Consider the following 27,948-nt stretch of genomic DNA (forward strand, 5'->3'; position numbering starts at 1 on the left):
TGACTTGACTCATCAGTGGTACAACTTGTACTACAAGCCAGGCTAGCCTTGCGTCTGTGGTCTATCTCTACCCTTATTTGGAATTTGGATGTTACTCTGATTTGCAACCCAGCACCCAGCAGCACATCGTTCGTGGGGCTCTACTCGCTAGCGACGCCGACGCCGCTACAGCAATCCAGCGTCAAGCATGGCAGTACCTGCTGCTTGTTCCCGCCTATGTGGCCTGGCGAGAAGGAAAGAGTACCAACGAGCCCCAACAGCCTCCTCAAGCCCAGTCGGACTCGACGACAGTGCGCAACCTCTGTAGCCGGCCAAGCACAAGATGATTTCCGAGATCTTCGCGTCCTCGAACAGCCTTATGGCTCAAGAGAAGGAGTCCTAATATGTCTCTCGCTCGAAGCTTGTTGATGCCGCAAGTTTCTGTTTACCGTCGTGCTAACCGTTGTGCTTATGTCAAGGCGAACGTTCCCAGAATGTAACTCTCCTGCCTGGCAATCGCTTCTCTGCTTACCTTGTTATTGTTGCTTTCATCCTCTCGCTCTCCCAACTTGGTATCATGCCGTGGCAGATGAAGATTGTGGTTGTTGCGCATCTGTGATGTTTGCCAACTGTTCTGCTTGTTACTTGGATTCATGTTGTATGCGAATGCTGCACCGTTCTGCGCGTTCCCGCATTGTTCTATTTGTTACTGCTGCATCAATCTGTATGCTACACAATTCATTCACGTTCTTGGCATGAACACGCGATCCCCGATGTGTGGGTCTACTGAACGGCCTGCCGCGCCAAAATTTCTGTGGCTCATGGTTGACTTGTGGTCATATTCGCTCTGGCGGATGCACCGGTCTGGTTGACCGGTGGTGATCAAGTGATCACTGTTCGTGCTCCCACGGTGAATTGCCAGGAGTATTTGGCACTTGACTTGGACCGTGGCTGCCCTGCGCCCCATGCACCCCATGACCGACATGGAGACCCCAATGTCCTCCGAGTCGGCCCCAACATCCAATGCAGAGCTCGACAAACAGGCTCCGCCTTCATTTGGGCACGCTATGCACAAGTTATTCGAGTTTGACCCATCTTACGTGAACCTCAACCATGGTGAGTTCTATCAGGCGATATCAATATCGTACATTGGTTCATAGCCGATGCATCGAAGGCTCGTATGGTTCATCACCCAAACCAGTCAGAGTTGCATGTGATAAGCTCAACACTCGGATCGAAGCTAACCCAGACAAATTCTTGCGCATCGAGTGTATTCACCACTGGATCGAGGCTCGTACTCGAGTGGCCAAGCTGATAGGGGCAGATGTTGATGAATGCGTTTTGGTGAATAATACATTACATGGCATAAGTACAATTCTCCGCAACTTCGAGTGGCACGAAGGGGATATCATCATTGAGAGTAGGTCAATAATCACCACATATGAAGTCCCCCCACTTATTGTTATTCTCTTTCCCCATAAAATAGCGACCACAACTTATAATGCCGTGTCCCGAGCGATTAAGTATCTCGGAGATATCCCACCGTATCCACAAGTATCCATATTCAATCTTCAGTTCCCTACCACACACGCGGATATACTGGAAAAGCTGGCAAGAACATATCCGCCAGGTGACTTTGGAAAAGAGCGACCTCCAGCAGACTCGCAAGGTCGTCACCGTAGTAGACGCCATCGCGGCCAACCCTGGGGTACGTCTTCCTTGGAAAGAAATGGTGGCCATTTGCAGGGGTGCAGGTGTTTGGTCAGTGGTGGATGCCGCGCATTCAATTGGCCAGGAAGTGGATATCAATTTGTCGGAAGCGAAGCCTGATTTTTGGATATCGGTTAGTCTGTCAATTCTGACTTGTGATACTGTGTTCTTGACCAGCTGAGCTGAACAGACTTGCCACAAATGGCTCTTTGCAAAGAGAAGTTGCGCAGTCCTTTATGTGCCAAAACGGTATGTTCCAACCTCCCAGAAGTATCATATCGAATGACATCCAATGGGATGGGCTAGAAACCAGCATGTTATCAAATCTTGTATACCCACTCCACGCAATTATTGCTCACCTCGAGACAAGGATTACAATGGCCCACAAAGTTTCGTGAATCTTTTTGAATGTTAGTTCTCTCGAAAACACTATAACTTCGAGCGATCATGTCTTATTGATTGCTAGGGACGGGGACCATAGATTATGCTCCATTCATAAGCGTGAATTCAGGTTAGTGCGAAGTTGTCATCGACACCACTGTTCTGACTTGCGACTAGCCTTGGACTTCAGACAGTGGCTCGGCGGCGAACATAAGATCAACAAATACACTCACAATCTCGCAATCGCAGGTGGGAAGTATTTGGCAAGTCTCCTAGGAACTAGTGTAATGGACCCTGACGGTGACTTGACTTTGAATATGGTGCGTTAATGCAGTTTTCTATTTCTTCGTTCACTTCATGTTCCTTGATCAGGTTAACGTGGAACTGCCCATTCCTGGCGACATTAAATATTCGAATGAAATTAACAACCTGCTGAGAACTACGTTGTTAATTGAGTGGAACGTGTATGCTATTCATTACTACCACAACGGAAAATGGTGGACAAGGTGTAGCGTGCAGATATGGAACGAGGTGAGAAGAGTCTATTCGTGAAGATATCGTCTTGATTCTTACCCATAAAAATAAGATTTCAGACTTCGAAGTTCTCGCCGATGCTTTCAAGGACGCGTGCCAGAAAGTAGTGAAGTTTGCGAGGCAATAAATACTCACTTCGTGTACGAATATATTCCTTACAAAAAAGAGATTATTAGAACAGACTGGCGCCAAGAAGATCTACCTGCTGACTAAGCCAAGGGACTAAAGGTAGCGGAACAAAAGCTGTTAGATGCAACTTCAAGGGCGCACACCATGGCGAAAACCGAATTAATCGACTCCCGTATTTCCGTGAAACAGTGCACACGGGCCGTACATGCACTGCATGCATATGCCTTGAAAAAACAAAAGGAACAGGAGGAAAACGAGCTTTTACCATCCAACGAGCAATATGTATGGCTACAAATTACAGTGAAGCGGATGCACCCCGAACACAAGATCAAACCATTCAAAATGTACGTTTTACTGCTCTTTAACGAATGTACAATTGTGACATTTCCAAGCCCACTTAAGCATCCTCTCATCGATCCACGAGTTACGCCTGTCTGTCTCATCACCAAAGATCCTCAGCGAGAGTACAAAGACCTTATCGAGTCTCATAAAATCAAATTCGTATCAAGGGTCGTTGGGATCACAAAACTCAAGGGCAAATTCAAGTCCTATGAAGCCAGGCGAATGTTGCTAAAAGAGAATGGAATGTTCCTGGCAGATGAACGTGTTATTCCATTACTGCCGGGCTTGTTGGGAAAGAAATGGTTTGATGCAAAAAAGTAAGATTGCTCGAGACTGCCTCTATCGCGAGCATATCTGAATTTATCTCGCAGACAGCCAATCCCGGTCTGCTTGACACGCAAAGACCTTAAGGGTGAATTGGAGCGAGCCATCGAGTCAACCTACATGCATCAGAACAGAGGAACGTGCACGTGCGTCTATTTTTACCTGCCTCCTGAACGCGAGCCTGATCCAACGCTGGTTGTCAGGTCTGTTAAGATTGGACTACTATCGCACGCGCCAGAAAAAGTCATTGACAACATCAAAATATCTCTCCCTGCTATCGTGAACAATATAAAGGGTAACTGGGATAACGTTCAAAGTCTTCACATCAAAACAAATTCAAGTATCAGTTTACCGATATGGACATGCGAACTCGGAGATGCGGCTGGTGGACGGTGGGATGGTATGGTCCAGTCCAAGGACAAATCTGAGGAGAGTAAGTCAGATGAGGACTCTGATTCTAATGACACAGACATGGATTTGGAGGAACACGTGCCGGAAGTGCCGGTCAGCAAGGGTAAGAGCAAGGGCACGAAGAAACACCTGGACGAGATTGTTGAGAAGTCCGAGTCAGTTACGCTGAAGGAGGTGAAACAAAAACGGAGCACTGAAGGAGCAGAGAAGAAGAAAGTGAAGTTTGTGAAAGGCGCCACAACAAAGAGTGTAAAGGGAACCCTCATTGGCAAAAAGCCAGGTCGACCGTGATTACTGCTGCTAGGTAGTATGTCATTGAGCAGATATGTATTGCTGATATTGCATGATTGTTTGCGAGCTTGTTCAGATATCTCAATATTCCTTCACCTAGGCATATACTGCTGCCAACGCTCTTTCCAAACGCCATTGTTTATATGCTACTGAAAGTATGTACAACAGATTTTGGGTGAGTAATGGCAAATATTGTGACTCCGAGTGCCGAACACTACCTTCCTTTTTTGTCATCGTTTCTGATTGGGTCGGTACTCAGTACTTGCCGGTACCACTCTGTGCCATTGTCATCTTGCCTTTTCCTTCACACCTAGCACAATGGCCAGTAGGAAGTCCACAAAACTGCGTGTACCGCATTCTCAAGATGATTGCGAGCTGGTTGGGATTTTGGAACAACTGGCACCTAAAGAGTCCACGCAGGGCAGAAAGATTGCCCTGGTATGATGCTGATCATCATCCCGATCTTACAAAATTACTTGACTCATTGTATGTTCCAGATTCTCCACGGGACTATGGGGTACGTTTCTACTATTTCTGCTCTTCTCTCTTCTTATTCTTCTTATCTCCAGGCATAAAGACTACTTGTTCCAAAAGCGTCTTGCACTACGGTTTCCGATGGACTCATTCAGATTTGATTTCCGGTCCGTCAACCGTTCATCTTGGCGTCAATCCCTATTCATATAGAACAGCGGCAATCACGAAAGTGGTGGCCAACGGACACAAGGTGGATTTGCGAAGGACGTCGAGGACCTCGTGACGGTCGTTTCTTACCTCGGCGATACGTATGGGTACGAGATTGATGTAGTGGTGGGCCATTCTCGTGGTTCTGTGGTGGGGATGTATTGGCTATGCACGTCAGAAGAAGGCAAACGTGCTCGTGCTATGGTCAATGTGTCAGGCCGTTACCGAATGCATGTGAGAGAAATCACCTCCTGTGTGCCACAGAATAACTGAAATAGCCGTCATTAGCGAATTTACGGTAAGTTCAAGAGTTTCGAAGTCCAGCCAATCGGTCATCTGATCTTAATTTCTAGACGTTGCCGAGGCCTACAAAGAGCAGTGGGACGCCAAGGGTTACTACGAGCGGACCGTGACAGTTGCTCGACAAGCAGTTGTGGAAAGGATCTATCCACGCGATCTAGAGGAGTTTTCTCAGTGGAATACCGCGATTGTTTGGGATAAATTTCCTGATCAAATCCATGTTCTGACAATGCATGGTCTCGTCGATAAGACAGTTCCTACGTGAGTGTTTGTGAACTGATAGCGAATGACAGGGAAAAAAATTCCCATTGCATCAGATATGATGCAGTTATTTACTCTCGGGCACTTGGTGCCAGAACGCCTGGAACCCACAGCCTCCATTTAATAGAGGAGGCCGATCACAATTTTACAAATGTGAATCTCGATTCCTATCGTCGTGGCCACTGCTAACAATATACCTAGCGCCAAGACGAGGTTGTAGACTGCATCCTAGAGTGGTGGGATGCTCTTAACCAAGGACGCTTGGAAACAGGCATATTAATGACAGGCGTACGTGGAAAACTGTGATTACGAGTGCCTGGTCCTTGCGAAAACTAGTCGAATACACGTTGTTTTTCCTGGACACTATGTAGTGGAAATGTATTCAGTGAGTCCACCGCGCTGCGCTGTCCACGCCATTCTTTGGACAGCTTGCGAATTTCCGCTGTGCCGCAGAATTTCTGGGCGCCACAGGCTCTCGTGTTCGACGGTCTCACCTGGTAGTTCACTCGTAATGCAGTATTTTAATCCCATTTTTCATGGCACGGAAAAGCCAGAAAACATCGTCAGCTGTGTAGTTTCATTTCCTCGCTCGGGATAATCCCCTGGTGAATGAGTTGAAACACAATAGAAAGTTGAAACAACCACAATAGTGCATCATTGATCACCCGGGATACCCGTCTCCGTGGTCAGCACCGCATACTACTTGAATGCGCAGTAGAGCACTTTAACCAAACTTGTTTCAGGCCGTTGATGTGTCGGATCCCTGGTAAAGCACAGGTTGCTGATCGGCAATCACTCCTTCATGCCACTATGTATGCACTGCACTGAGCGTGTTATGGGAGTCTTTATCACGGCTGGGCGTTTCTCGGACAGGGTGACAGGCCGGGCGTCCTCGTCCTCGTCTTTGATGCTACCAAATCCGTGTATCCGGACAACTTCGGAGATTCTCGAACAAGTGTGGCGCCAGACCTATACGCAGCATTGATACTTTCGATAACCCGCAGGCGCCACCGCAGTGCAATGTCCCGCTGAGTACAATCAGATTAACTCCGGTGATTACTAGTTACTAGTTACTGTAATCAGATAGCAAATCAAATGCCAAATACATAGTAAAATCTGTGGTGAATCAAAGTATGGTCCGTATGATAGAGCCTAGATTTAGCCAGGATTGATCTTCTTCCTCGTGTTCCTTCCCTGCAAATCCTCTTTTGCACATATTAAATTGTGATTATGCGGCAATACATCCCAGCGTAAGCGGTGGGGAGTCTGAAGGTGGTGGCGAATTATGATAGTGATGTATGATTATGGGGATGTTGAAAAACGGGAGCGTGCTCAGGGAGCGAACGCTAGACACCATGTGGCGTCGGGTGTGCTTAGGCAGCAAAATGCTCCCACTTCAGAAGAACACTGGTACGACTGTGCTAGCACCAGCACGGATGGTGGTGCGCTGCGACGAGTATTGTGACGACTGCGGGTGTGATTGACCACGCGAGTCTGGATGGCTCGAAGGTGATTGGGAGCTGGGATTGCTCGAGTACGACTTGGATGAAGCGTAAGCAGCTTGTGAAGTGTTGGAGGTGTTGTATTGGCTGCTCATGACGCGTTCGAGGTAAGTTCTGGTACACTGAAGTGGTGGTAGGAGTGCTTTCTGAATGAGTGTGCTAGCATTGCAGGCCGAGTCTTTATAGGTAGCAGGTTCATCGCCTTGCTGTATTGAATTAAGAAAGATTCCAAGATCTGGACTGCCGGGACCGACACCGTGACAGGCCCGATCGAGAATAAAGGAAGGGGTACTACGTACTCTCACGGATACGCAATGGCTTGGGAAGGCACATCAACTTTGCTTGCGAGCTTATTAATATTGACGCTCATCTAAGGGTAGCGTTTTACCAACGGCTGCCAACCAGGTAGGCCTGCTGGGTAGCACAGGCTGCCGCTCGTTCCTGCCACAGATCCGCTGTGTACGTAGATCGGCGTTTGCCGCCCCGCTCTCACACGCTTCTTACCTCCGATGCTGTACAGATCTGGTTCTGGATGTGACACCCATTCTGGCGAATAGTCTAAAGTATGCACCCTTTTATTAGGAACCCTTCTCTTCTTCCAGTACTTGTCGGATTCTCCTTCCATTTGTTTTCCCCGAAGCACTCGGCGTATGCTGTAGAGGTATACTTATGATTGCCGATTTGTTTGACGGGCACTCATCATTCAATGTCACTGAGGTCCGAACTTCCGAGTCATCCAGTGTCAAAGCTTGGTCAAATCCAGTTGGTAAGTTTGATGACTAACGTTCCCTTCAAGGCACGTTCTCGCTAGTACTCTTCTGTGAGATAATATGAAAGCAATTGTCTGGCTAAATTCGTGCCTGATGCTTGGACGTAGTATCATACAGTGAGTCATGAAAATTAGGGTGACCACTGAATATACCCTTCTTTGAAACTCGCTCACCTTGGCGGCGAAACACAACTCGATACCGAGGTCCCGAGGAACCCCCATCTTGTAATGAGTCTGACAATAGCAATGCAAAGGCAGCGAACAAGGTTACATGTAACTTAGGGCACACACTAGATTTGACCTTGAAGAATGAACGATTGAATTACGGGGAGCCCCGTTGTTCCTGTCATCGGCTTGATTTGGGGTTCAGTACGGTATATCAATCATTCTCGCACTGTCTGTGGTAAGCGGACGTTGACATCCGATGACTCCAAAGCCCACAGCACATTGGATCACGTAGTTCATGTTCAATAAATAAATCTGTTTGGCAGCAGCTATTGATTCCATATCGCACTGCCTGCCTTGATGCCGTGCAAAAATTTACCCATACAAATAAGCGCTCGAATTAAGCGAACAGTTGGCAGATTCTTGGAACATGTTGATGCTGTTCGGGTTCAATCTACTGAACTTCGACAATTATCTTCCCGCTAACAATGAAGTCTCGGCCACCGTTAGATCTTCCGATGGAGACAGAGTGCTCACCTATTCTTATTGTCAACCATCTCATGATGAGCACTTTGAATCTCTGTCCAAGGATACACCTGTGGAGTTGTGTGTCCGTCTCCGACGGGATGAGAAGAGCAGAAGAATGTACTCACTTTGTGAATGTAGGTCCGCATCGGGCCACCTCCGTTGGCGCCAGTTACCTTATCAATCATATCACGGAAACTTGAGCTTATAAGATAAGTTAGTCTGAAAGGGAATCACATCAGGCAAATATTATGATGATACCTTGCGATGAGCTCGGTCTGATATTGTAGACTACGGGAACGCAACGTAGAACCTTGAATGCGAAGACGCTTGTAAAGGATCGGGCCAAGGTTGACTGCGGGGACCTCGCTCCCTAGCCAACCATTTAGTCACGAGTTTTTGGAATTCAAGACATAACAAATGCCCACCACTCAAAGTAGCCAACATCGTCATCCTACCATCAATGGCGAGGGATTCCACATTCTTGGCCCAATGACTTTGTCCAACGAAATCTATGACAACATCGACACCTTTACCGTTGGTCGTTTTCTTCACCTCCGCGGCAAAGTCTTCAGTTCTGTAATTGACGGTATGCGTGGCCCCGTTAGGAATAGACCGCAGCCAATTAAGTTTTTCTGTGGTAGACGCCGTTGCAGTAACGGTTGCCCTGTGAACACGAGGTGATACGTATTCAGTAAGAACGTGCAGAACAAGGCAGAACAGCATCGAAGGCAGTGGGGGCCGGGATACTGAATACCGGAACACTCACGCTCCTGATTCTCTCGCTATTTGGATAGCCGCAATGCCTACACCAGAAGCGCCTGCATGAACGAGTACATGATCGCCCTTCTTGACTTCCCCGTACTTCACAAGAGCTTGATAGGCTAAGAATGACCCCAGAGTAGTCAGAACCGAAGACGACCGCTTGGCTGATCTGCCGTACTCACCTGTAATATAGCATTCTGGTATACTGGCTGCCTCTACCCAAGATAAGTGACCGGGCTTCTTCAACAAGAGTCCTTCGTCACAGTTTACGAACTCCGCATAAGCTCCCTGAGGTACCCGTGACAATTTTAGTCAGTCAAGAACATACACTTTAGCTTGGGCAATCGACTAACGCCGCCCACAAGACCGAATACTTCATCCCCAACAGCCCATCTTGTTGCTCCTTCCCCGAGTTCAGTCACACGTCCAGAGAATTCCACACCAAGAATAAAGGAAGCGCCTTGGGGTACAGGGTAGCCACCCTGACGCTGATGATGGTCCATGCGATTAATGCCGAATGCGACAATCTACCACGAATATTCCATACCGGACTAGATCAATTTGCGTAGATCCATAATATGAAGAAAGGCACGGACCTTTACCAAAACCTCTCCCCTGGTTGGGACTGGCTTATCTGTCTCCCCAATGTAGAGGTTCTCGATGGGACCCTGACCGTCTTTAATTAAAACAGCGCGCATTTTGGACATCACTACACTAGCACGGAGTGTCGTTGTTCGGACGATCGTTGTTCTGTGTCTATGATGCGTGATGCGCGTGGATGTTTGAATTTGAACAAATGGATCCTATCTGTAAACATCGGCTCCCCACCAGAATATACATTTCAAATTGGAATAGCTAATTATAAGAGGTTTTGTATTCCACGAAAATCCAGCGACAACCCAGCTGTCTCCGGAAAGAATGGCCCGTAGATATCGCAGGGAAGTCTGACTTCAGAAGTTGTTCAAAGGTCACCGCTCTCGAAGCAACGATGTTTAGTCGGTAGTATGATCGAAAGTGAATTCAAATGGTGGATATGATTGCCTGATCGATGGCGAGCACCGTGAAATCGCGAGAGTCGGATACGAAACCAGATCGCAGTCGCCGTCCTTCCCTGTTCTCAAGTTCTTTTCCACCGTGCAGGACTATCAGCTGAACTGTCCTATAAATGCTCACCACTGGGGGGATCACAAGGTGGACCGTGCGATGCACAGGAGATAAGAATAGTATTCCGCAGGACAACCACAAGGCATGGGTCATCATTCCAACGTGGAAGGAGATACTCATCTGATAGAAGGCTCACTGTTCTGCCGACAACCACTTTTAGACGTTCATTAACAAGTTCTCATGTCAATGCGCTGACCACACACGACGCCTGAGTATGCGGAAATGAGTCGAGAGTGGCCAGCTTTTGGCATGATCAACCTCATTCAGTTCGACCCTATCGTTCGTACCGAGAGAGTGGTAAGACTACGCGTCAGCGCAAGAGTAGAACACCGGAGGATAATAAAGCTAGTGGGATAAGTCAGCATTGCGAATGCATCGCGCATGACTCAAGCTGCTACTGCCTCATGGTTGATTGCAACGCGGGTAAATTCAAATTCCTGACCTTGAGTTCGAGGTTCAAACAAGACCACGAGTAAAGCACCAGCGAATAAATTGGCACAAGTTATCATCCATGTATTAAGGATTGCAGATGCAAATTCCCTAAGGCGAGTATTGAGTTTCGTTGGACCAAAGTTGTGGAACAAAATAATACCGTCCCAACTTGCCAAGACACCGTTGAATTGTCGTCTATCCGTATTGGGTGGTACCTACCAAGCTCGCTGTTGCATAGCATCGAAGTCGCCGTCCTCGATAAGTAATAGATGTTGTAAAGCCACTAGAGCCTATAATAGTAGCCAAGGCAGCAGTTCTTGGCACTTGCCAGTATAAATAAGTACTGCTATGAGTCGGGGAAAACCGCTATGGTAGTGCTCGGGCGGAAGCGGCTGAGTAAGCGGAGCGGCTGGCCAAACATACATCATCATTGACATTGACGACCGGCGTCGAACTTACTCACAGCTCACTGTTTCGCTTGTGCTCGACGTTACAAGTAGTTTGGAAGCGCAAAGACCCTTTATTGCAATGGCGCAGTCTTACTTTCCCGCCCCAGCTCGATCATCTTCGTCGCTGGCGAAGGAGCCTTTGATTTCAAATCATGGCGGTGAGAAGCATTTAAAGGTGGAGGATGTCCAAGAAGCCTACATTGAACAAAAGGATCGGTTTGTTTGGAATCTTTCCTCACGTTTTATTTTCTAATGCGTTAGGTAGTTTGATCCAGGCCCTTGATTCCTCCAAGTCTATTCTTGGGGAACTGCGTCGGTTCAACAAGGAGGAGTGGGTGGTAAGGTACCCCACTTTACACGAGCAACCCTCCGCGGAGCCTTCATCGCTGTCAAGGACAAAGCCCCGTCGCTCTCTTCGCCGTTCGCTTTCGTTCGCAGATGATCCAAACAACCAAACGGAAGTTCTTTATACTCCTGTGCGAGAGGGCCTGAGCCGGGCTGTCACACTGGCACCAATTTCTGACGCCCCGGAAGGCACTGATGTCAAGCCTGCAGATGAAGACATGAATCAGGGCGAAAGGGATACATGCGAGGGGGAGAGGTTGATGTTGTCGTCCAAGGATGGTGACTTTAATATCCTTCGCCTGGACCTCAAGCTCGGTCCCCACGGCTCCACCACATCCCCTGCCGCTCTCGTATCACACCTCGAAAAGGGTTCTATTGCCAGTTTATTGGACGAACGTATCGGTGCTTCCGTCAATCATATGGATAAGCTCCGCCTTCGTGTGGAGGACACTTCATCAAAGGTTCTTGTCACCGGCGACCTTAATTCTGGAAAGTCCACTTTTGTCAATGCCCTTCTTAGGCGTGAGGTGATGCCAATTGACCAGCAGCCTTGCACAACCGCCTTTTGCGAAGTGCACGATGCTGCCGAGAATAATGGCAAGGAGGAAGTTCATATTATCGAGGAGGGTGCGGCGTATAGCATCTCGGACGAATCGACCTTCACTCGCGCTTCGCTTACTGAATTGGAGACGATTGTCTCAGACAATGAGGGTGTTCAGCCAGTCTTGAAAATGTACCTTTCCGACAGCCGGGCACCATCGGAATCATTGCTCAATAATGGGGTCGTTGACATATCCCTGATTGATGCACCCGGTCTTAACCGCGACAGTTTGAAGACAACGGCTCTCTTCACTCGCCAGGAGGAGATTGACGTCGTTGTCTTTGTCGTTTCCGCCGAAAATCACTTCACTTTGTCCTCCAAGGAATTCCTATCGAACGCTAGCAATGAGAAGGCATACCTTTTCATTGTCGTGAACAAGTTCGAGCAGATCAAAAATAAGGAGAAATGCAAGAGGTTGGTGCTGGAGCAAATCAAGCAGCTGAGCCCTAGGACGTACGAGGACGCTGAAGACCTTGTCCACTTCGTTGATTCTGCCGCTGCTCTTCGACCGTACACAGCCAATCCAGCATTCGACGACCTGGAGTCCTCGCTTCGTTCGTTCGTTCTCGTCAAACGATCCAAGTCAAAGCTCCAGCCTGTCATGACCTACCTCTCCAACCTCCTATCTGATGTTGATCTTTTGGTTGGCGCAAATGCCATCGTCGCCCAATCTGATCTTGACCGTGCTGAAGATGATTTAACTCGTGTCAAGCCAGTCCTTGAGAAGATGAAGGGGAGCCAGGAACTATTGGAAGAAAATCTGGAGTCTATAGAGGAATCGGGGGCAGAGAAGACGAGTGCCAGAACAAAGGCCATCCTTTCCTCTGCCATCGAGCGCGTCGGGCAAGGCCTGTCTGGGGTTGATCATGCTACCATTTCTCTGCCAGCTTTCCCTGGATTCCTTCGCATTTGGGATTATGCCAGGGATGTGAAGAAGGCTCTGCTGGCGAGTTTGGATGCGGCTGTGAAGTTGGCTGAGGATGAAGCGCGCGTCATTACTTCTGCAGGGGTGAAGAAGATCGGGGAGCTTGGCGACGTCAATCTTCCTGAAGGAGTCGAGAAGTCGCGGAGGGTATTCATGCCCGAGGCCATGTTCTCATTGCGTTCAGGCAAGAAGGGACTCCGTCGCCGTTCCTCTGTAACAGCCACCGCCGTCGTGGCTGGAGGGGTCCACAACCTTGGCATTGGCCTCTCCCAGCGCCCGGACATGCTCGACACGTCTGCTCTCGACATCTTTGACTTCCATCGGCTCTGGCCTCACTTTGCTGATGATAAGAAGGAAGCAGAGGATGTGGCCAGTCCTACCACTGCGCTTAGCGTGGTCTCCGTTGGCGTCAGTGCGCTCACAATGGTTGGCGGTCAGACGTTCGGTGCCCGAGGCATTGTAGATGGTATCGTACGCATTTCTGAGCTGTTCGGAAACGAGACTGCAAGGAAATGGGCAGCTCCTGTTCTGGGCGCTTTCGTTATCGGTGCAACTGCCTACTTTATCCTTGAGCTACCCAACACCATTCCACGTACCATCGGTCGCCGTATTCGGACATCCCTAGTTGCCGTTGACGAGAACGCAACCGAGGACGAACTCTTCGTTAATGCCCATGCTGGCCGTGTCAGTAGGGAGACACGCAAGGTTTTGCGCCTGGCGTCTTGGGACCTCAAGGAGCGCTTCAGAGCCGCGATGGAAGAAAGAGGCAAAGAAGTCAAGAACGCAGAGGAGATGGAGAGGAAGGCCAAGAGAGCACTCGAGTACTTCCTGGAGGTGGAGGCAAAGACGGGTTTGATTAGAAATGATGCTGGCTTGACCAGTGTCTTGTAAGATCATCACGCTTGTTTATTTTCTTGCACCCTTACCACCTTGCTGTCTTCGTTCGTCCTTCTGCGCACCATGATGTCTTTGTCGTTGTCGCTCACTGTCGTTGATTGATCTTTTTATTGTTTTGTTTCGTCTTTCATGCACATGCCTTTAACGTAGAATAGCAATGAAATTTCCGCACGTTAGGTGATCGGAATGTCACTATGTTTCAGCACAGACGAAATATTTCTACTTGCCTACGCTAACTACAGCTAGTAACTAGGTCGACTTGTGTGCGCCAGTGACAGAGTTGTATCCCCAATAGAATAAAATGGACTGCATTTAATATAGATTTACAACCCCTCGTCATACAACTTTCGAGATAATGCCACATAGAATCTCTCCAGATCCAATTTAGAGGCTAGCTCATGCTTGACAGACTTCTTGACCTTCTGCTTCTGTGAAGTGTCTCCAGGGGGAGACTTGTTCGTCGATGGGACCTGATCGATGATCCAATCAAACACAGCGGAGAGCTTATCCGTTGACGCTTTCACAACAGGGTCACTCTCGCCCTCCTTGTGCATCTCCTCCCTAGCCCCTCGAGAGACTCTCGGGTCCGATGACGACATCGAAGATCCACCAGCACCAGCGAACTCATACCCACCAGACGACCCTTTCTCTTGCTTCTTCCACGCCCGAATAAACTTCGACCAGTCGCCAAATGCCCACCCATCTGCACCGACGCGACCCGCTATGCTCGTCAAGGGCACAGACGACAAGTCGACATTGAATTCCAGCCCCCGTGCACCTCTGATCTCCCAGTGATCGCAACCCTCCATTGTCCCGAGAAATTCGCCCCACCTTGCACTCTGCACGGTCACGAGGCCGTCATTTCCCCACTGGTCGTCCTGCTCCCATGTCAGAGGCGCGTGTATATCCCCCGAGTCGGTGTGTTGGCGTCTGAGGCGTTCCTTTTCTTCTCGTTCCAACTCATCAAGCACCATCTTTGGGAGACAAAGCGGGTGCCAGATGCTCATGTCGGCAGTACGTCCAGTGACGCTGAAGTACTTAACACGTGGATCATTGGGGGTGGCAGGATTGAATACGTTGTTAAGGTAGGACGATGTCAAGTTGGCATATGCTGGCGAGTCCAGGATGGACAACAAGAGCGTTGTGAAAGAAGACGGCAATGAAGCCAGTGACAAGGAGAATGAAGTCTCGCGCTTCTCAGTGGTTGTCTCTTTTTCTGACATAGACTGCTCTTGAATCTCGGTCGTTTTCTTGAACATTTCTTCCTGGGGTCGTCTGCCGAGGCCGATATTTGTCTTAGCGTCAGGTGAAGTGAATGCACTGCAAAGCGAGAACAAAATTTTGGGAACTTACCGCACACCAGTCCATAAAGGGGCTTCCTCTATGGGGAGTACTGATTGTTGTCAGCGATAATGGGGTATATTCACTTGGCTGCACGTGTGTAATGAGATGGCGGCAATCGAGACCTCCCATGGAATGAGCCATGAAATTGACACCTCGCCCTCTGGCCTTCTCCTGGAGTAATCGATCAAGGTTTTCTGCCCTCGACGCTATGGAACCCGTCCTAAGTAGAAAAAATCAGAAATGGTCTGATAATAAATTTAATGACCGTACCCGGGTACCGCTGTGACAATAACATCTGCTCCGACCTTCTTTTTGAGGATGTTGAGAACGTTGGCCCAATAGTGCATTCGGAGACTGGGAAATGCAGCAGGACCTCGCACGTCAAACCCGTATAGCCCTATATATCAACGTGTGTGGTTCACTCTAATTAAGCAGATTAAGATGAGCTAACCGTGGCAGAGGACAATCGGAAACCTAGGGGCTCTGATAGGGTCATACAGCGCTGGATTTCGCAGTAAACGATGGATGGTATCAGTGGAATCACCCTCGGATGGTTCTTGAGGTGGTAATTTCCCCTGCGGCAATTTGGAATTGAGAGTGAATGTGTCAAGAGCAGTGGTATGAGGCTCAGATGGGACTTTGGAATCAGAAGGAGATAGATTTGGCGGCCATGATTTGGTATCGTCTTTAAAGAAGCATCGGCCTGTTTATGGACGACTACATGAGTCTGGTGAACACTGGTGAACGTCAAACGAGGTGACTTGCCTTCCAAGGTCCGATGAGGGAGCGTTGAAGTCAGGGGTTTGGTTGGTTGCTCCAGAACACTATTTACAAATAACCCTACACGAAGCCAGTCCCATTTATTCGGTGACAGCGGGTTCCACCAAAAGTCATTGGGAGTGGTGGGAACTTCAGGTGTGTTACTGGAGGTATCTTCGACCCTGACCTTCGATACGAGGTACTGGCCAGATAGTGAAAAGGTAGCCATGACATTGACGAGGCGCCGAAATAAGGCTACGACTTGAACTGGGAAGTGGACGTTGTTCATGATTTCGTTGGAGAAACATGCATGAACGTGACTGAGTCGGAGCAATCAAATGAGTTGCTTGATTAGGGTGGTCTGATCCATTATTCAGATTTGGGACATTTTCGAGTCACAGCTGAAAAGCGCTGACCTCCTGCCTTGATCACACAAAATGTCAGACGAAGAAACTCCACAGAAACATCACGAAGAATCAGACTCTGAAGAAGAAGAGGAGGAACAGCTGGAAGATGTCCCAAAGATTGATATAGATATCTCAAAGCTGACGCCACTTTCGCCTGAAGTAATATCAAAACAGGTGCGCAAGCAGCTTTCCTTTATCTGAGGCATCTCATCGACCACGATCCTTTCAGGCTACAATAAACTTGGGTACGCAGAGTTCTGCGAGTACATATAAGTTAGCCATTGATTGGTCTCTACAGGAACGATCGGTCATGTCGCACACGGAAAATCAACAGTTGTGAAGGCCATATCAGGCGTCATGACTGTACGATTCAAAAACGAACTCGTTCGTAACATCACGATTAAGCTAGGTTATGCAAATGCAAAAGTATGTTCCTTCTGATTCGCATCTGATCCATTGTTAATCTCGAGACCCACCACCATAGATCTACAAATGCGAGAACGAGGCATGCCCCCGCCCAGGCTGCTATCGATCGTACCGCTCAGACAAGGAAGATAATCCTCCTTGCGAACGACCAGGATGTGGTCACCGGATGAAACTCATTCGTCATGTTTCCTTCGTGGACTGTCCCGGTCACGACATTCTGATGGCTACCATGCTTAACGGTGCCGCAGTCATGGACGCTGCCCTTCTTCTAATCGCAGGAAATGAGACGTGTCCTCAGCCGCAGACATCGGAGCACTTGGCAGCGGTTGAAATCATGAAGCTGGAAAACATCATTATTTTACAGAACAAGGTCGACTTGATCAAGGAAGCCCAGGCTCTTGAACATCAAAAATCAATCGCTGCATTCGTCAAGGGTTGGTACTTGGTGACATGGACTATTCAATGATGTACTAATTCTCACAACAGGCACGGTGGCCGAGTCGTCTCCCATAGTTCCGATATCTGCGCAGCTGAAATACAACATCGACGCTGTCAACGAATACATTGTAAAGCGTATACCCATCCCAGTCCGCGACTTTACCTCCGATCCTCGTCTCATCGTTATCCGTTCCTTCGATGTCAACAAACCTGGTGCTGAGGTCGACGAGCTCAAAGGCGGTGTTGCCGGTGGTTCTATCCTCACAGGAGTTCTAAGGCTAGGGCAAGAAGTCGAGATTCGTCCGGGAATTGTGACGAAAGACACTCAGGGCCGCAACCGCTGCAAACCGATTTTCAGCAAGATCGTGTCTCTACACGCGGAGAACAATCACTTGCAATTTGCAGTTCCGGGAGGGTTGATCGGTGTTGGAACCAAGATTGATCCTACACTATGTAGAGCGGATCGTCTTGTTGGTCAAGTGCTGGGTGCGGTCGGGAAGCTCCCGAAAGTCTACACTGGTAAGCATCCTCGTTTTCGCCAAGCTAGTGGGTTCTAATGAGAATTCAGAGCTTGAAATCAGTTTATTCCTCTTGCGCCGTTTGCTGGGTGTTCGGACAGAGGACAAGAAACAAACCAAAGTCTCGAAACTCGCTAAGAACGAGCTCCTTCTGATTAACATTGGTTCAACATCGACTGGTGGGCGCGTATTGAGCGTGAAAGGGGATCTCGCGAAGATTCAGTTGACTTCACCGGCATGCACTGAGGTTGGAGAGAAGGTCGCGCTTTCGAGACGTATCGAGAAGCATTGGCGACTTGTAGGCAAGTGTTTCTGTAGACTCAGTAAACCCATTTGCTGACTTGCCGTCAGGTTGGGGAAGTGTACAGCGCGGAACGGTGTTAGAGTTGGACTGATTCGCTACCCACATTCTTGCACTTAATGTGACCGGAGCCAATCTACATCTGTATCATTTTTACAGCACGCAAATGCATTATTTCGATTGCACTGTGCATCTTTGTTGTGGAGACTCGTGATGGTCGCTCTCCATTATCAGGATCTCTTACAACTTGATTTGTAGACTTTGACGCCGCCTACATGCATATTCAATCTTCAACGTCAACTATGCGGTCTTGGCTAATCAGACGACCTTTGACTGTTCTAACAGGGAAGCTCTGAAGCCGCAAGTATGTGCGTGTGTTGTCTCAGACTCGAACTTCATTTTTACCACAGGGTTGCTGTCTCAACCACAAACTTTGCAATCTCAAAGTGCAGCCTACGCTGTCCGATTACTGAAACTCTACATTGCGTGGATGGTCGACCGGTCAATGGGCTGAATTATTCCTTATGTCTTGAACATGACGGACCCCGTATCTACTGCATAAGAATGACACTCCGTACTAATTAGAAACAACCTTCCCGTCTCTGTTTTTGCTTTTGGAATAATATTTACTTCAATGACGCTGTGAAAGAACGTGATCAAGCACCTCCCGATGTTCCCAAGTACCTCGTAATGCGATTTCAAGAACTTATCCGAAGATCATTTAAACCTGAAAGGGAATACCATTTGCGCGGTACAATGGAGCACATCAGTCGACAATGGTTCAATGTGCGGGTATCTATTATAAAAAACATCGTTGTATGAACGAGACGAATGTTATAGCGTGTCAAAGGACAAAGGTGATCTTTTAAAAGACAGGGAAATCATTAATGATGACCGTCGTCATACTCAGAGGAGGCACAACACATGGAGACCCAAAAACGAGTCCAGCGCCCAGCGTGTTTGATTATAATATGAGGATTGGTGCTTGATCCGTTAGTAACAGCGGGATCCGGAGATGTGGTGGATGATGTCGAGACGGCAGCCTGTGTTTGCAAAGATGTTTTGGCTTGAGCAGCACCACTGGGTTGTGGTGTGGCGTCGCTATTTGGAGGGCGTGAGGTGCATGCAGCAGGGTTCTTGGGTTTCAATGGAATTATTACCATCCGTTTTTCTCGTGCTGACGCGTTCCTCTGTGTGGTGTATGATGAGGTTTGAACATCGGAAAAAGAGAAGATCACATACGCGCTTGCCCTTGGCATACGGAACATCGACGATTGCTGAGGGGCGCTCGTGCAGCTCGATCTCCGCACGACTGGGTCGGGCAGAGAAAAGGTTTCGAACCCAGTGAAATATGTGGGGTCGTGGTGGCGTATCGCGGGAGTTGAGTCGCGCAGAAGACTAAGAACATAGAGGTCAGGAAAAACAGTACAATGTAGATGAGAGATGAGCGACGTACGTGAGCACTATGTGGTGTGCCATCGAAGAACCCTTGGGGAACCCGATTGGAGACCTTGATTGGCTGACGGACTGGACGTCGTGTAGCATCAGCCTAGAAAATGTTTGAATGCAATGAGATCTGTGATAAAAGTGTCACGCACAGCGAGTAGAGACTTGTCATGCTGGTCCAACAGAAGTTCGTCGAGGCCAGCCTCTTTTACGATTGCAGAAACATCCCACGTGTATGCATTGTTGTCACCACAGCCAGTGGCTAGTAGCTTTCCATCTGCCGAAAACGACACAGAATGCACAGTACTTGCATGTTGGAGGGGCGAACTGATGGACTGGTTGTTGTCGAGGTTCCATAATCGTGCTGTTGTGTCCGCTGATGCGCTTGCGAGGATGCAGCCATTCGGAGATATTGCAACGCCATAGACTTCAAATTGTGCCCTTCCAGCACCGCGATTTGTTTCCAAGTTGTTGTACTCCATTTTCTAACCGAGTGATCGTTTGATCCGGAGATAAGTGTTTTTCCATCTGGCGTCCAAGCCAGGCACCACACCCAACCTTTATGTCCTTCAAGGGTAGCGACAAGCTCGCCGGTCTTCGCATTCCAGATTTTGATTGGGCACTTGTCATTTCTGCTATTCCAAGGCTGTTTGCCTCCGCCAGTCGCAAACATGGTCGTGTCTGGCGAGTAGACGGCTGCCTTCACACTTTCATCCCCAGTCTCGATTGGACCAAGGATGGTCTTTCCGCTCTCCACATCCCACTCCCTTGCAGTCCCATCGTCAGATCCGCTCAAGACTCGCTGACCATCTCGACTCCAGCAGACAGACATTACTCCCTTTGTATGCCCCACCCATTTCGCGATGACTTTGCCTGTGTCGATGTCCCACAACCTCACTCCACCATCTTCACCCCCGCTAACCACTTTCCTCCCATCCAGAGACAACGCTATGGTCCACACTGAATTGTCTCCGTCCCGCCACTCATCTCCTATCTGTTTGCCACTTTTCATGTTCCATACCCGCAGCGAGCCGTCATTTGAACAAGTCATTATCCGTTGTCCACCTGGCAGATGTATGGCACTGTAGACCGAATTAGTGTGTCCCTCCAATTTCTGGCGGGGTGTGATCACTGATGCCTCCTGCGCTAGTGAAGACATAATCAACTATTGGGCACAGCTCGGTCTCAGCTTTCATACAACAAGGTTCAAAATCATCACTTACAACAATATGGTCCTCAGCTGCTCCCGATGAATCGAGGCAAGACACAAAAGGTGTTTAGGTCAAAAGAGCACTGGAAGGTTGAGCTGGTGCGTTTTACATGTGTTGTCCTCGTGTTCACTTCACAGCTTACAGTATATCCTGTGCAGCTGAAGCGCCCAAGCCTCATTTCTGATCACGAGTCGCATTCCATTAGTCACAGTTCTGACTGAAAGCCCTCTATGTTTCCCGCTATGACCTTGCTCAATACAACTTCACTCGGCCATACTCGTTAACACCGTCTGAAACTGCTTCACCCTCCCAACTGCCACCCGAAGATGCCGTCGTCTCATTGATGCTTGCATACAGTGCATAAGACACGTATTTCTGTATATCGGTACACGGGGAATCACCAGAACTTTCCCAAATTTAACTGATACAACCCGCCGATTCGTCTTTGTTCAGAAGCCTCGGCACAAAGTCACCACGCGCGAATCTGGCGTTATAGTTTTGTCACCGGACTACAATCGCCCCTCCAGAGCAGCAAGACAGCTAAGGAGATGACCGCCCCCAGAAGGCGTCGTAGCTTCTAAACAGTCCACTTGGCTGAAGGTTAATGTCTGCTCAGTGGGAGGATGCGATACCTGGGAGCTGCCGAAGTTGGATTACAATAAGGGTGAGGAACGTCCAATGTTTTACTCATCATCATTAACAGGCATTCGTCACCCAGCCTTTCGATTTCTACGTATCTGAAATATAACATCGATGCCGTCAAGGAATATGTTGTAATCACTCCAGATCCTCGTCTTATCGTCGTCCGTTTCAGACCTGGTGTTGAGGTCGCAGGTGGTCTATGCTCACTGACGCCCTACAGCTAGGACAGGAAGTTGAGATCCGTCTGCGAATTGTGGACACTCAAGGCTGGGACAGTTTCAAGCCCATTTTCAGCAAGGTCGTCTCTCTGCATACCGAGAGTAATCACTAGCAGTTTTCTGTTCTGGGAGGTCTAATCGATGTTGGGACCAAGATTAATCGCTGTGCTGAGCGGATCGTCTTTTTGGTCAAGTGCTGGATGCGGTCGGGAAGCTCCCGAAGGTCTACACCGGTAAGCATCATCGTTGTCTTCATGCTAGTGCGTTCTAAAGAGATTCTAGAACTTGAAATCAGTTTGCTCTTCCTGCGCCGTTTGCCGGGTGTTCGCACAAAGGACAAAAAACAAACACAAGTTTCGAAACTCGCCAAGAACGAACTCCTGCTTATCAACATTGGTGAGCATGAAAGGGAATCTCGCGAAGATTCAGTTGACTTCACCTGCATGTACTGAGGTTGGAGAGAAGGTCGCGCTTTTGAGACGTATCGAGAAGCATTGGCGGCTTGTAGGCAAGTGTCAGACCGTATCGGTATGTCCTTCATATTTCTGTTGGGGAATTATCGTCGATGAACCCTGCGCTGGTGAAGACATAATTAACTACTGGGTGCAGCTTTGTTTCAGCTTTCATGCACAAATTCTGCAATGATCACTTACGACTGTTGGCAGGTCTTGACACCAGGACACAATGAGCGTTGAGGTTGGTGCACCGGAAGTTTGAGCTGGTATGTGTTACATGTGCTATTCTCATGTTCACTTCGTAGCTTCTAAGCATAGGCTGTCCAGCTGAAGCACTCAAGCTTCGTTTTTGATCACGAGTCGCACTCAACAGCCCCAATATTCATTCCACAACGGATGCTTGATCCTCGTTCGGCGCGTAACATGTATCATTCTGGGTCTCAGTACATAGAAAACAACTATAAATTTGTCAATCGCTGGTATGTCTTCAGAAACCGAAAGCTTGGCGCAACATCGCTGCGTGCGAATCTGGCGGTATAGCTTTGGTGCGATGGATTGCAATATTGCTTCCAGAGTAGTAAATGAAAGTGTCGTAGCTTCCGCAGTCCGGATGACTGAGAGCACAGATGTCCAGTGGCCTGGAGACAACGATGCCTTCGGTCGGAGGATGCGATACCCGGGACCTGCTGAAGTTGGTCTTTTAGTTAGATCACAACAAGGGTGGTCCCCGGACCCCGATGGCTTGAAACAATATTTTTACTCATCCTCGTCCTAGGCACGGTAGCCCTGTCGTTACCCATCGTTCCGATATCTGCGCAGCTGAAATACAACACCCACCGTCAACGAATACATGTCAAATATATATCTATCTCAGTCCGTGACTTCACTTCCAATCCCCGTCTCATTTGATGCTAACAAGCCTAGTGCCAAGGGTGGGCGTGTCGAGGTTGCTGATTATAGACTGTGCGAAGAGGATCTGGTAAACTTTAACTACTAGCACATTCTCTGGAACGATTTTATGGCTCCTGAGGTATCGACTGCATCACCCTCCTGTGAGACCGGACTGACGTCGATGCAGATTCTACTCGCAACGGCGCGGTCGCGCCGTGAATTGGTGGGCTTTTGGTGTCTTGCTTGGACAATCGCCTTGCCATGACGACAATGAAGAAAAAAAATTGATGCGATCTTGGAGTATGTGCCTCTACATCCATCACCATGGATGCCGAGAGATGCTCTTTGCATCTTACAAAAGGTCAAATGTCCACTGCTTTGCTTTCTGTGCCTGCAGGTGGCAGCTTTGACATGGGATATCATTTGGAATCCGAGAAGGCCAATACCGGGGAGAGTAAAAGACATCCATTTTTCAAGGTTGTGTATCGAGCTTTGGCAATGTCTTGAATACACGCATCCCGCTGCTGTACTCTTTTCCCCAATATGTGTCCAAATCTTTGGAACCAACCCTGCTGTGACTTAAAAACAAGGCTGCGCAAAACACTTTGGTATCAGTGTTTTCCTTGCCATGCCCGAATGTCAAGATCACCTACTGAATTTCCCAACCTACATAGCACACGAGCTCGAGACTCGAGACTATCACAATATATAACACTCGGTACACATACACTGCCACTCGTCGGATCCGTTGGATGAAGATTCTCGTATCTGTCCTTTGTCAGTGAAAATTTTGTCTTCGGACTGCGCGGTTCTAACTCGTGATCCATTTCCATACCTTTCCACGAGAGGCTTCAGATGGAGACAGTCGGCGACGCAATGCTGTTCGAGCGTCATGCTTGTCTTTCTGCTCTGTTGCACTGAACGATTCTCGCAGTTACTCCCGCCGATCACTTTCTGGCCATCCGGAGACAACGCTATGGTCCACACTTGACTTTCTCCATCCCTCCACTCGTCTCCTATCTGTTTGCCGGTCTTCAAGTTCCATACCCGCAGCGAGCCGTCCTCTGAACACGTCATTATCCGCTGTCTGCCTGGCAAATGTATGACATCGCAGACAACATCGGTGTGTCCTTCAAATTTTTGGTGGGGCGTTATTATCGATATCTCCTGCGCCGGTGAAGACATAATCAACTACTAAACGCAGCTCCGTTTCAGTTTTCATCCAACAAAGTCCCAAATCATCACTTACATTGATATGTTCCTCAGCTGCTTTGTCGTATTGGCACCAAGACATAAAAGATGTTTAGGTTGAAATTTGTCGTGATACGTTTACATGTGACTAACTATCCTAGTGTATCTACTAGTTCATTCTGGCTTACAGCATACACGCTGAAGCGCCCAAACCGTATTCTATCAGTTCCAATCACACGACAATTACCTTTCTTCAACCTCACCGCACAGTCATGCTACCACCTTGTCCGGTACAGCTTCACTTTGCTATCCTTGTTCATATTTCAACGAAACTACCCAACCACCCCAATATCCGTGATCTCACCGATGGCTCGATACCCATTTGACATGTAAGATATATTCTGTGTCTCGGTACACGGAAATCCCAATCACTGATAGTTCCACCTTTCTCCATAAACCTCGGTATTTTGATTCCATGATTCAGATTTGGGAGTCACAGCTGAAAGCACCGACCTCCTGCCTTGATATCAGATGAGGAGACTCTGAACAAGCACCACGAAGAACCAGACTGTCAAGAAGAGGATAAGCAGATGGAGGATAAGAAATCGAGATTCGTCCGGGAATATGTGACGAAAGACACTCAAGGCCGAAACCGCTCCAAGCCGATTTTCAGCAAGATCGCATCTCTGCAGCCATCACTTGTAGTTTGCAGTTCCGGTTTGTACCAAGATTGATCCTACGCTATGCAGAGCGGATCATCTTGTTGGTCAAGTGTTGGGTGCGGTCGGAAAGCTCTCGAAGCTCCATACCGATAACCATCATCGGTTTCGTCATGCTAGCGTGCTGTAAAGGGAATATAGAACTTGAAACCATTGCGTTCCTTCTTCATCATTTGTTGGGGTTTCGCACAGAGGACAAGAAGCAAACAAAGATCCCGAAATTCGCCAAGAACAAGCTCCTACTCAATTGTCTATGCGTTTCGAGACTTTGTGTCTGACTTTGAGAAAAAGATGTTCAGGTACGGCTGATTTTCAATGACCAAAGAACGGTGTTAGGCTATATTCTGTGTTAGCCTCGTACCAGATGCCTTGGCTTGCTCAAAATCACAACTTTGCCCGCATGTACTAGTAAGGTTGGAGTGAAGGTCGCACTTTCGAGACATATCGAGAAGTATTGGCGCCTTGTAGGCAAGTATTTCTGCCAACTCAGTAGACTCATTCGCTGACCTGGGTCCCATCAGGCTTGGTAAGTGTACAGCGTGGAACGATGTTGGAGTTGGACTGATTCAGTACCACATTCTTGCACTTGATTGTGACCGGAGCCAATCTACATCTCAAGAAACCAGGCGCGATATATTAATGGTGATCATGAGTATACTCGGGAGAGGTGCAACAAAAAAACAGCCAGAATCGAGTCCAGCATCCAGCGTTTTCTATCGTTGCACGAGGATTGGTTTGCGAAGTTGTGGTAGCGACGGGAAGTGCGGCAGAAGGTGTGAATACAGTGGCCTGCGCTTGCGAGGATGTTTGGGCCTGAGCCGCACCACTGAATTGTTGTGTGGCATTGCTATTGGGAGGTGAGGTGCTTGCAGCAGGTTTCTTGGGTTTCGATGGAATTGACCTCCGTTTTTCTCTTGCTGACGCGTTCCTCTACGTAATATGAGATGGGGTTTTGAACATTTGAGAAGGAGACATACACGCTTGCCCTTGGCATACGGAACATCGACAACCGCTGAGGGACGCTCGTGCAGCTCGATCTCCACACTACTAGGTCGGGAAGAGAAAAGGTTTCGAATCCAGTGAAAAATACGGGGTCGTGATAGCGTATCGCTGGGATCGAGTCGCGCAGAAGACTGAGAATATGGAGGTCAGGAAAAACAGTACAATGTAGATGAGAGATGAGCGACGTACGTGAGCACGATGTGATGTGCCGTCAAAAAATCCTTGGGGTACCCGATTGTAGACCTTGATTGGCTGACGGACTGGACGTCGTGTAGCACCAGCCTAGAAACTGCTTGAATGCAATGAGATCTGTGATGAAAGTGTCGCGTACAGCAAGTACCGACTTGTCGCGCTGGTCCAAGAGAAGTTCGTCGAGGCCAGCTTCTGTTACTATCGTAGAAACATCCCACGTGAATGCATTGTTGTCACAGCAGCCAGTGGCTAGTAGCTTTCCATCTGCCGAAAACGACACAGAAAACACATTGCTTGCATGGTGAAGGGGCGAACTGATGGGCTGGTTGTTGTCGAGGTTCCATAATCGCGCTGTCTTGTCCCAGGACGCGCTTGCGAGGATGCGGCCATTTGGAGATATTGCAATGCCATGGACAAAGCGGGTGTGTCCTTCCAGCACTGCGATTTGTTTCCAAGTTGTTGTATCCCATGTCCTAATCGAGTAATCGTAGGACCCGGAGACAAGCCTTTCTCCATCTGGGGTCCAGGCCAGGCACACCACCCCATTTGTGTGTCCTTTGAGAGCAGCGACAAGCTCGCCAGTCTTGGTGTCCCAGATTTTGATTGGGGACTTATCATACTGAGTTTCGTGTGCGAGCTCTCCGCGATCGACTGCACCGGTTGCGAACATGGTCATGTCTGGCGAGTAGATGACTGCCTGCACAAGTTCGTCTCCTGTCTTGATTGGTGCAAGGATCGTCTTTCCGCTCTCTATGTCCCATTGTTTTGCAGTCCCATCGTTAGATCCGCTCAAGACTCGTTGACCATCTCGACTCCAGCAGACAGACCACACTCCCTCTGTATGCCCCGTCCATTTCGGGATAACTTTACCTGTGTCGATATCCCACAGCCTCATTCTGCCGTCCTCACTCCCGCTAGCCACTTTCGTCCCGTCTGGAGACAACGCTATGGTATACACTTCCCTTTCTCCGTCCCGCCAGTCATCTCCTATCTGTTTCCCGCTTTTCAAGTTCCAAACACGCAGCGAGCTGTCCCTTGAACAAGTCATCATCCGTTGTCCGCCTGGCAGATGTATGGCACCAAGGACTTCATCGGTGTGTCCCTCAAATTTCTGGCTGGGTGTTATCTCTGATGTTTTCTCCCTTCCAACGGTAGTGGGTGAAGACATGATCAACTACTAGGCGCAACTCCATCTCAGCTTTCATCCAACAAAGTCCAAAATCATCACTTACAATATTATATTCCTCGGCAGGTCTCGACGTGTTGATACAAGTGACAATGAGCGCTAAGTCAAAAGTACACTGGAAGTTTGACATATTACGTTTTACACGTGTTATCCTCGTGTTCACTTACACCATATATGCTGTGCAGCTGAAGCGCCCAAGCCTTGGAATCGCACTCTGTCAGTTCCAACAACCTTACTGTACACCATCCATATGTCACGCTACAACCTTGTCTGACACAGCTTCACTCCGCTATTCTTGTCAACATGTCAACAAAACTCCCTGTCCCTACCCAACTACTCCTCGGCTCGTCATCTCACCGATGTTCGATACCCATTTGGCGCGCAAGATATATATCTGTGCCTCGGTACATGGAAGTCCCGATCACTGATCATTCTATCTTTCTCTAGAAATCTCGACATTTTCAGTACATGATTCAGATCCGGGACGGTGCCGACTTCCTGCCTTGATCACACAAAATGCCAGGAAGAATCAGATTCTGAAGAAGAGGACGAGCAGCTGGAGGATGTCCCAAATATTGACATAGATATTTCGAAGCTGGCGCCACTGCCGCCTGAAGTAATATCAAAACAGTGCGCGTGCAGCTTTCCTTTATCTGAAGCAACTTATCGACTGCGATCACAATCAACTTGGATATGCAGAGTTCTGCGAGTGCATATCAG

General features: G+C 48.5%; 11 protein-coding genes across 11 annotated transcripts; 7 read left to right on the plus strand and 4 right to left on the minus strand.

Moving 5' to 3' along the window:
* Positions 1-974: 974 nt before the first annotated feature.
* Positions 975-2,731, plus strand: BJ212DRAFT_1444956 (pyridoxal phosphate-dependent transferase; the record flags this gene model as incomplete). The annotated part of the gene is made up of 10 exons (XM_041338034.1): positions 975-1,095; positions 1,154-1,399; positions 1,466-1,553; positions 1,588-1,609; positions 1,640-1,822; positions 1,880-1,938; positions 1,996-2,099; positions 2,248-2,390; positions 2,443-2,601; positions 2,657-2,731. 10 exons carry the CDS (start codon positions 975-977, stop codon positions 2,729-2,731), a joined length of 1,200 nt encoding a protein of 399 aa, XP_041197071.1.
* Positions 2,732-2,877: 146 nt separating this feature from the next.
* On the plus strand, positions 2,878-4,101 carry BJ212DRAFT_1477085 (ribosomal protein L1p/L10e family-domain-containing protein; the record flags this gene model as incomplete). The annotated part of the gene is made up of 5 exons (XM_041339488.1): positions 2,878-3,077; positions 3,126-3,392; positions 3,447-3,545; positions 3,603-3,832; positions 3,869-4,101. The coding sequence occupies 5 exons, from the start codon at positions 2,878-2,880 to the stop codon at positions 4,099-4,101; spliced, it is 1,029 nt and encodes a 342-aa protein (XP_041197072.1).
* Positions 4,102-4,392: 291 nt separating this feature from the next.
* Positions 4,393-5,573, plus strand: BJ212DRAFT_1329642 (uncharacterized protein). Its single transcript, XM_041334701.1, has 7 exons — positions 4,393-4,539; positions 4,599-4,618; positions 4,671-4,742; positions 4,791-5,016; positions 5,071-5,080; positions 5,136-5,496; positions 5,545-5,573. Exons 1-6 carry the CDS (start codon positions 4,420-4,422, stop codon positions 5,345-5,347), a joined length of 660 nt encoding a protein of 219 aa, XP_041197073.1. The 5' UTR covers positions 4,393-4,419; the 3' UTR covers positions 5,348-5,496; positions 5,545-5,573.
* Positions 5,574-8,233: 2,660 nt separating this feature from the next.
* Positions 8,234-9,776, minus strand: BJ212DRAFT_1263839 (quinone oxidoreductase putative; the record flags this gene model as incomplete). The annotated part of the gene is made up of 9 exons (XM_041330376.1): positions 8,234-8,261; positions 8,317-8,375; positions 8,433-8,502; positions 8,566-8,677; positions 8,733-8,971; positions 9,074-9,188; positions 9,252-9,357; positions 9,423-9,596; positions 9,666-9,776. The coding sequence occupies 9 exons, from the start codon at positions 9,774-9,776 to the stop codon at positions 8,234-8,236; spliced, it is 1,014 nt and encodes a 337-aa protein (XP_041197074.1).
* Positions 9,777-11,193: 1,417 nt separating this feature from the next.
* Positions 11,194-13,876, plus strand: BJ212DRAFT_1263924 (uncharacterized protein; the record flags this gene model as incomplete). Its single annotated transcript, XM_041330384.1, has 2 exons — positions 11,194-11,330; positions 11,380-13,876. The coding sequence occupies 2 exons, from the start codon at positions 11,194-11,196 to the stop codon at positions 13,874-13,876; spliced, it is 2,634 nt and encodes an 877-aa protein (XP_041197075.1).
* A 329-nt stretch (positions 13,877-14,205) lies between these two features.
* Positions 14,206-16,274, minus strand: BJ212DRAFT_1477089 (Alpha/Beta hydrolase protein; the record flags this gene model as incomplete). Its single annotated transcript, XM_041339489.1, has 5 exons — positions 14,206-15,177; positions 15,236-15,446; positions 15,497-15,623; positions 15,678-15,929; positions 15,980-16,274. 5 exons carry the CDS (start codon positions 16,272-16,274, stop codon positions 14,206-14,208), a joined length of 1,857 nt encoding a protein of 618 aa, XP_041197076.1.
* Positions 16,275-16,368: 94 nt separating this feature from the next.
* BJ212DRAFT_1456337 (translation initiation factor eIF2 gamma subunit) lies at positions 16,369-18,169 on the plus strand (the record flags this gene model as incomplete). Its single annotated transcript, XM_041338869.1, has 7 exons — positions 16,369-16,566; positions 16,622-16,637; positions 16,691-16,818; positions 16,877-17,252; positions 17,305-17,775; positions 17,825-18,082; positions 18,126-18,169. The coding sequence occupies exons 1-7, from the start codon at positions 16,423-16,425 to the stop codon at positions 18,167-18,169; spliced, it is 1,437 nt and encodes a 478-aa protein (XP_041197077.1). The 5' UTR covers positions 16,369-16,422.
* Positions 18,170-21,967: 3,798 nt separating this feature from the next.
* BJ212DRAFT_1329703 (uncharacterized protein) lies at positions 21,968-22,414 on the plus strand. Its single transcript, XM_041334702.1, has 3 exons — positions 21,968-22,120; positions 22,202-22,313; positions 22,375-22,414. Exons 1-2 carry the CDS (start codon positions 21,995-21,997, stop codon positions 22,235-22,237), a joined length of 162 nt encoding a protein of 53 aa, XP_041197078.1. The 5' UTR covers positions 21,968-21,994; the 3' UTR covers positions 22,238-22,313; positions 22,375-22,414.
* Positions 22,415-23,131: 717 nt separating this feature from the next.
* Positions 23,132-23,579, plus strand: BJ212DRAFT_820736 (uncharacterized protein). Its single transcript, XM_041344142.1, has 2 exons — positions 23,132-23,161; positions 23,215-23,579. Exon 2 carries the CDS (start codon positions 23,267-23,269, stop codon positions 23,519-23,521), a length of 255 nt encoding a protein of 84 aa, XP_041197079.1. The 5' UTR covers positions 23,132-23,161; positions 23,215-23,266; the 3' UTR covers positions 23,522-23,579.
* Positions 23,391-24,283, minus strand: BJ212DRAFT_820677 (uncharacterized protein). Its single transcript, XM_041344141.1, has 4 exons — positions 24,188-24,283; positions 23,774-24,132; positions 23,592-23,706; positions 23,391-23,529 (listed from the first exon to the last, which is right to left on the minus strand). Exons 2-4 carry the CDS (start codon positions 24,121-24,123, stop codon positions 23,518-23,520), a joined length of 477 nt encoding a protein of 158 aa, XP_041197080.1. The 5' UTR covers positions 24,124-24,132; positions 24,188-24,283; the 3' UTR covers positions 23,391-23,517.
* Positions 24,284-25,891: 1,608 nt separating this feature from the next.
* BJ212DRAFT_820863 (WD40-repeat-containing domain protein) lies at positions 25,892-27,651 on the minus strand. Its single transcript, XM_041344143.1, has 5 exons — positions 27,396-27,651; positions 27,275-27,343; positions 26,195-27,216; positions 26,040-26,139; positions 25,892-25,981 (listed from the first exon to the last, which is right to left on the minus strand). The coding sequence occupies exons 3-4, from the start codon at positions 27,208-27,210 to the stop codon at positions 26,133-26,135; spliced, it is 1,023 nt and encodes a 340-aa protein (XP_041197081.1). The 5' UTR covers positions 27,211-27,216; positions 27,275-27,343; positions 27,396-27,651; the 3' UTR covers positions 25,892-25,981; positions 26,040-26,132.
* Positions 27,652-27,948: the final 297 nt, after the last annotated feature.

This window comes from Suillus subaureus (assembly GCF_016647635.1).
Source record: "Suillus subaureus strain MN1 chromosome Unknown BJ212scaffold_5, whole genome shotgun sequence".
Classification (NCBI taxonomy): domain Eukaryota; kingdom Fungi; phylum Basidiomycota; class Agaricomycetes; order Boletales; family Suillaceae; genus Suillus; species Suillus subaureus.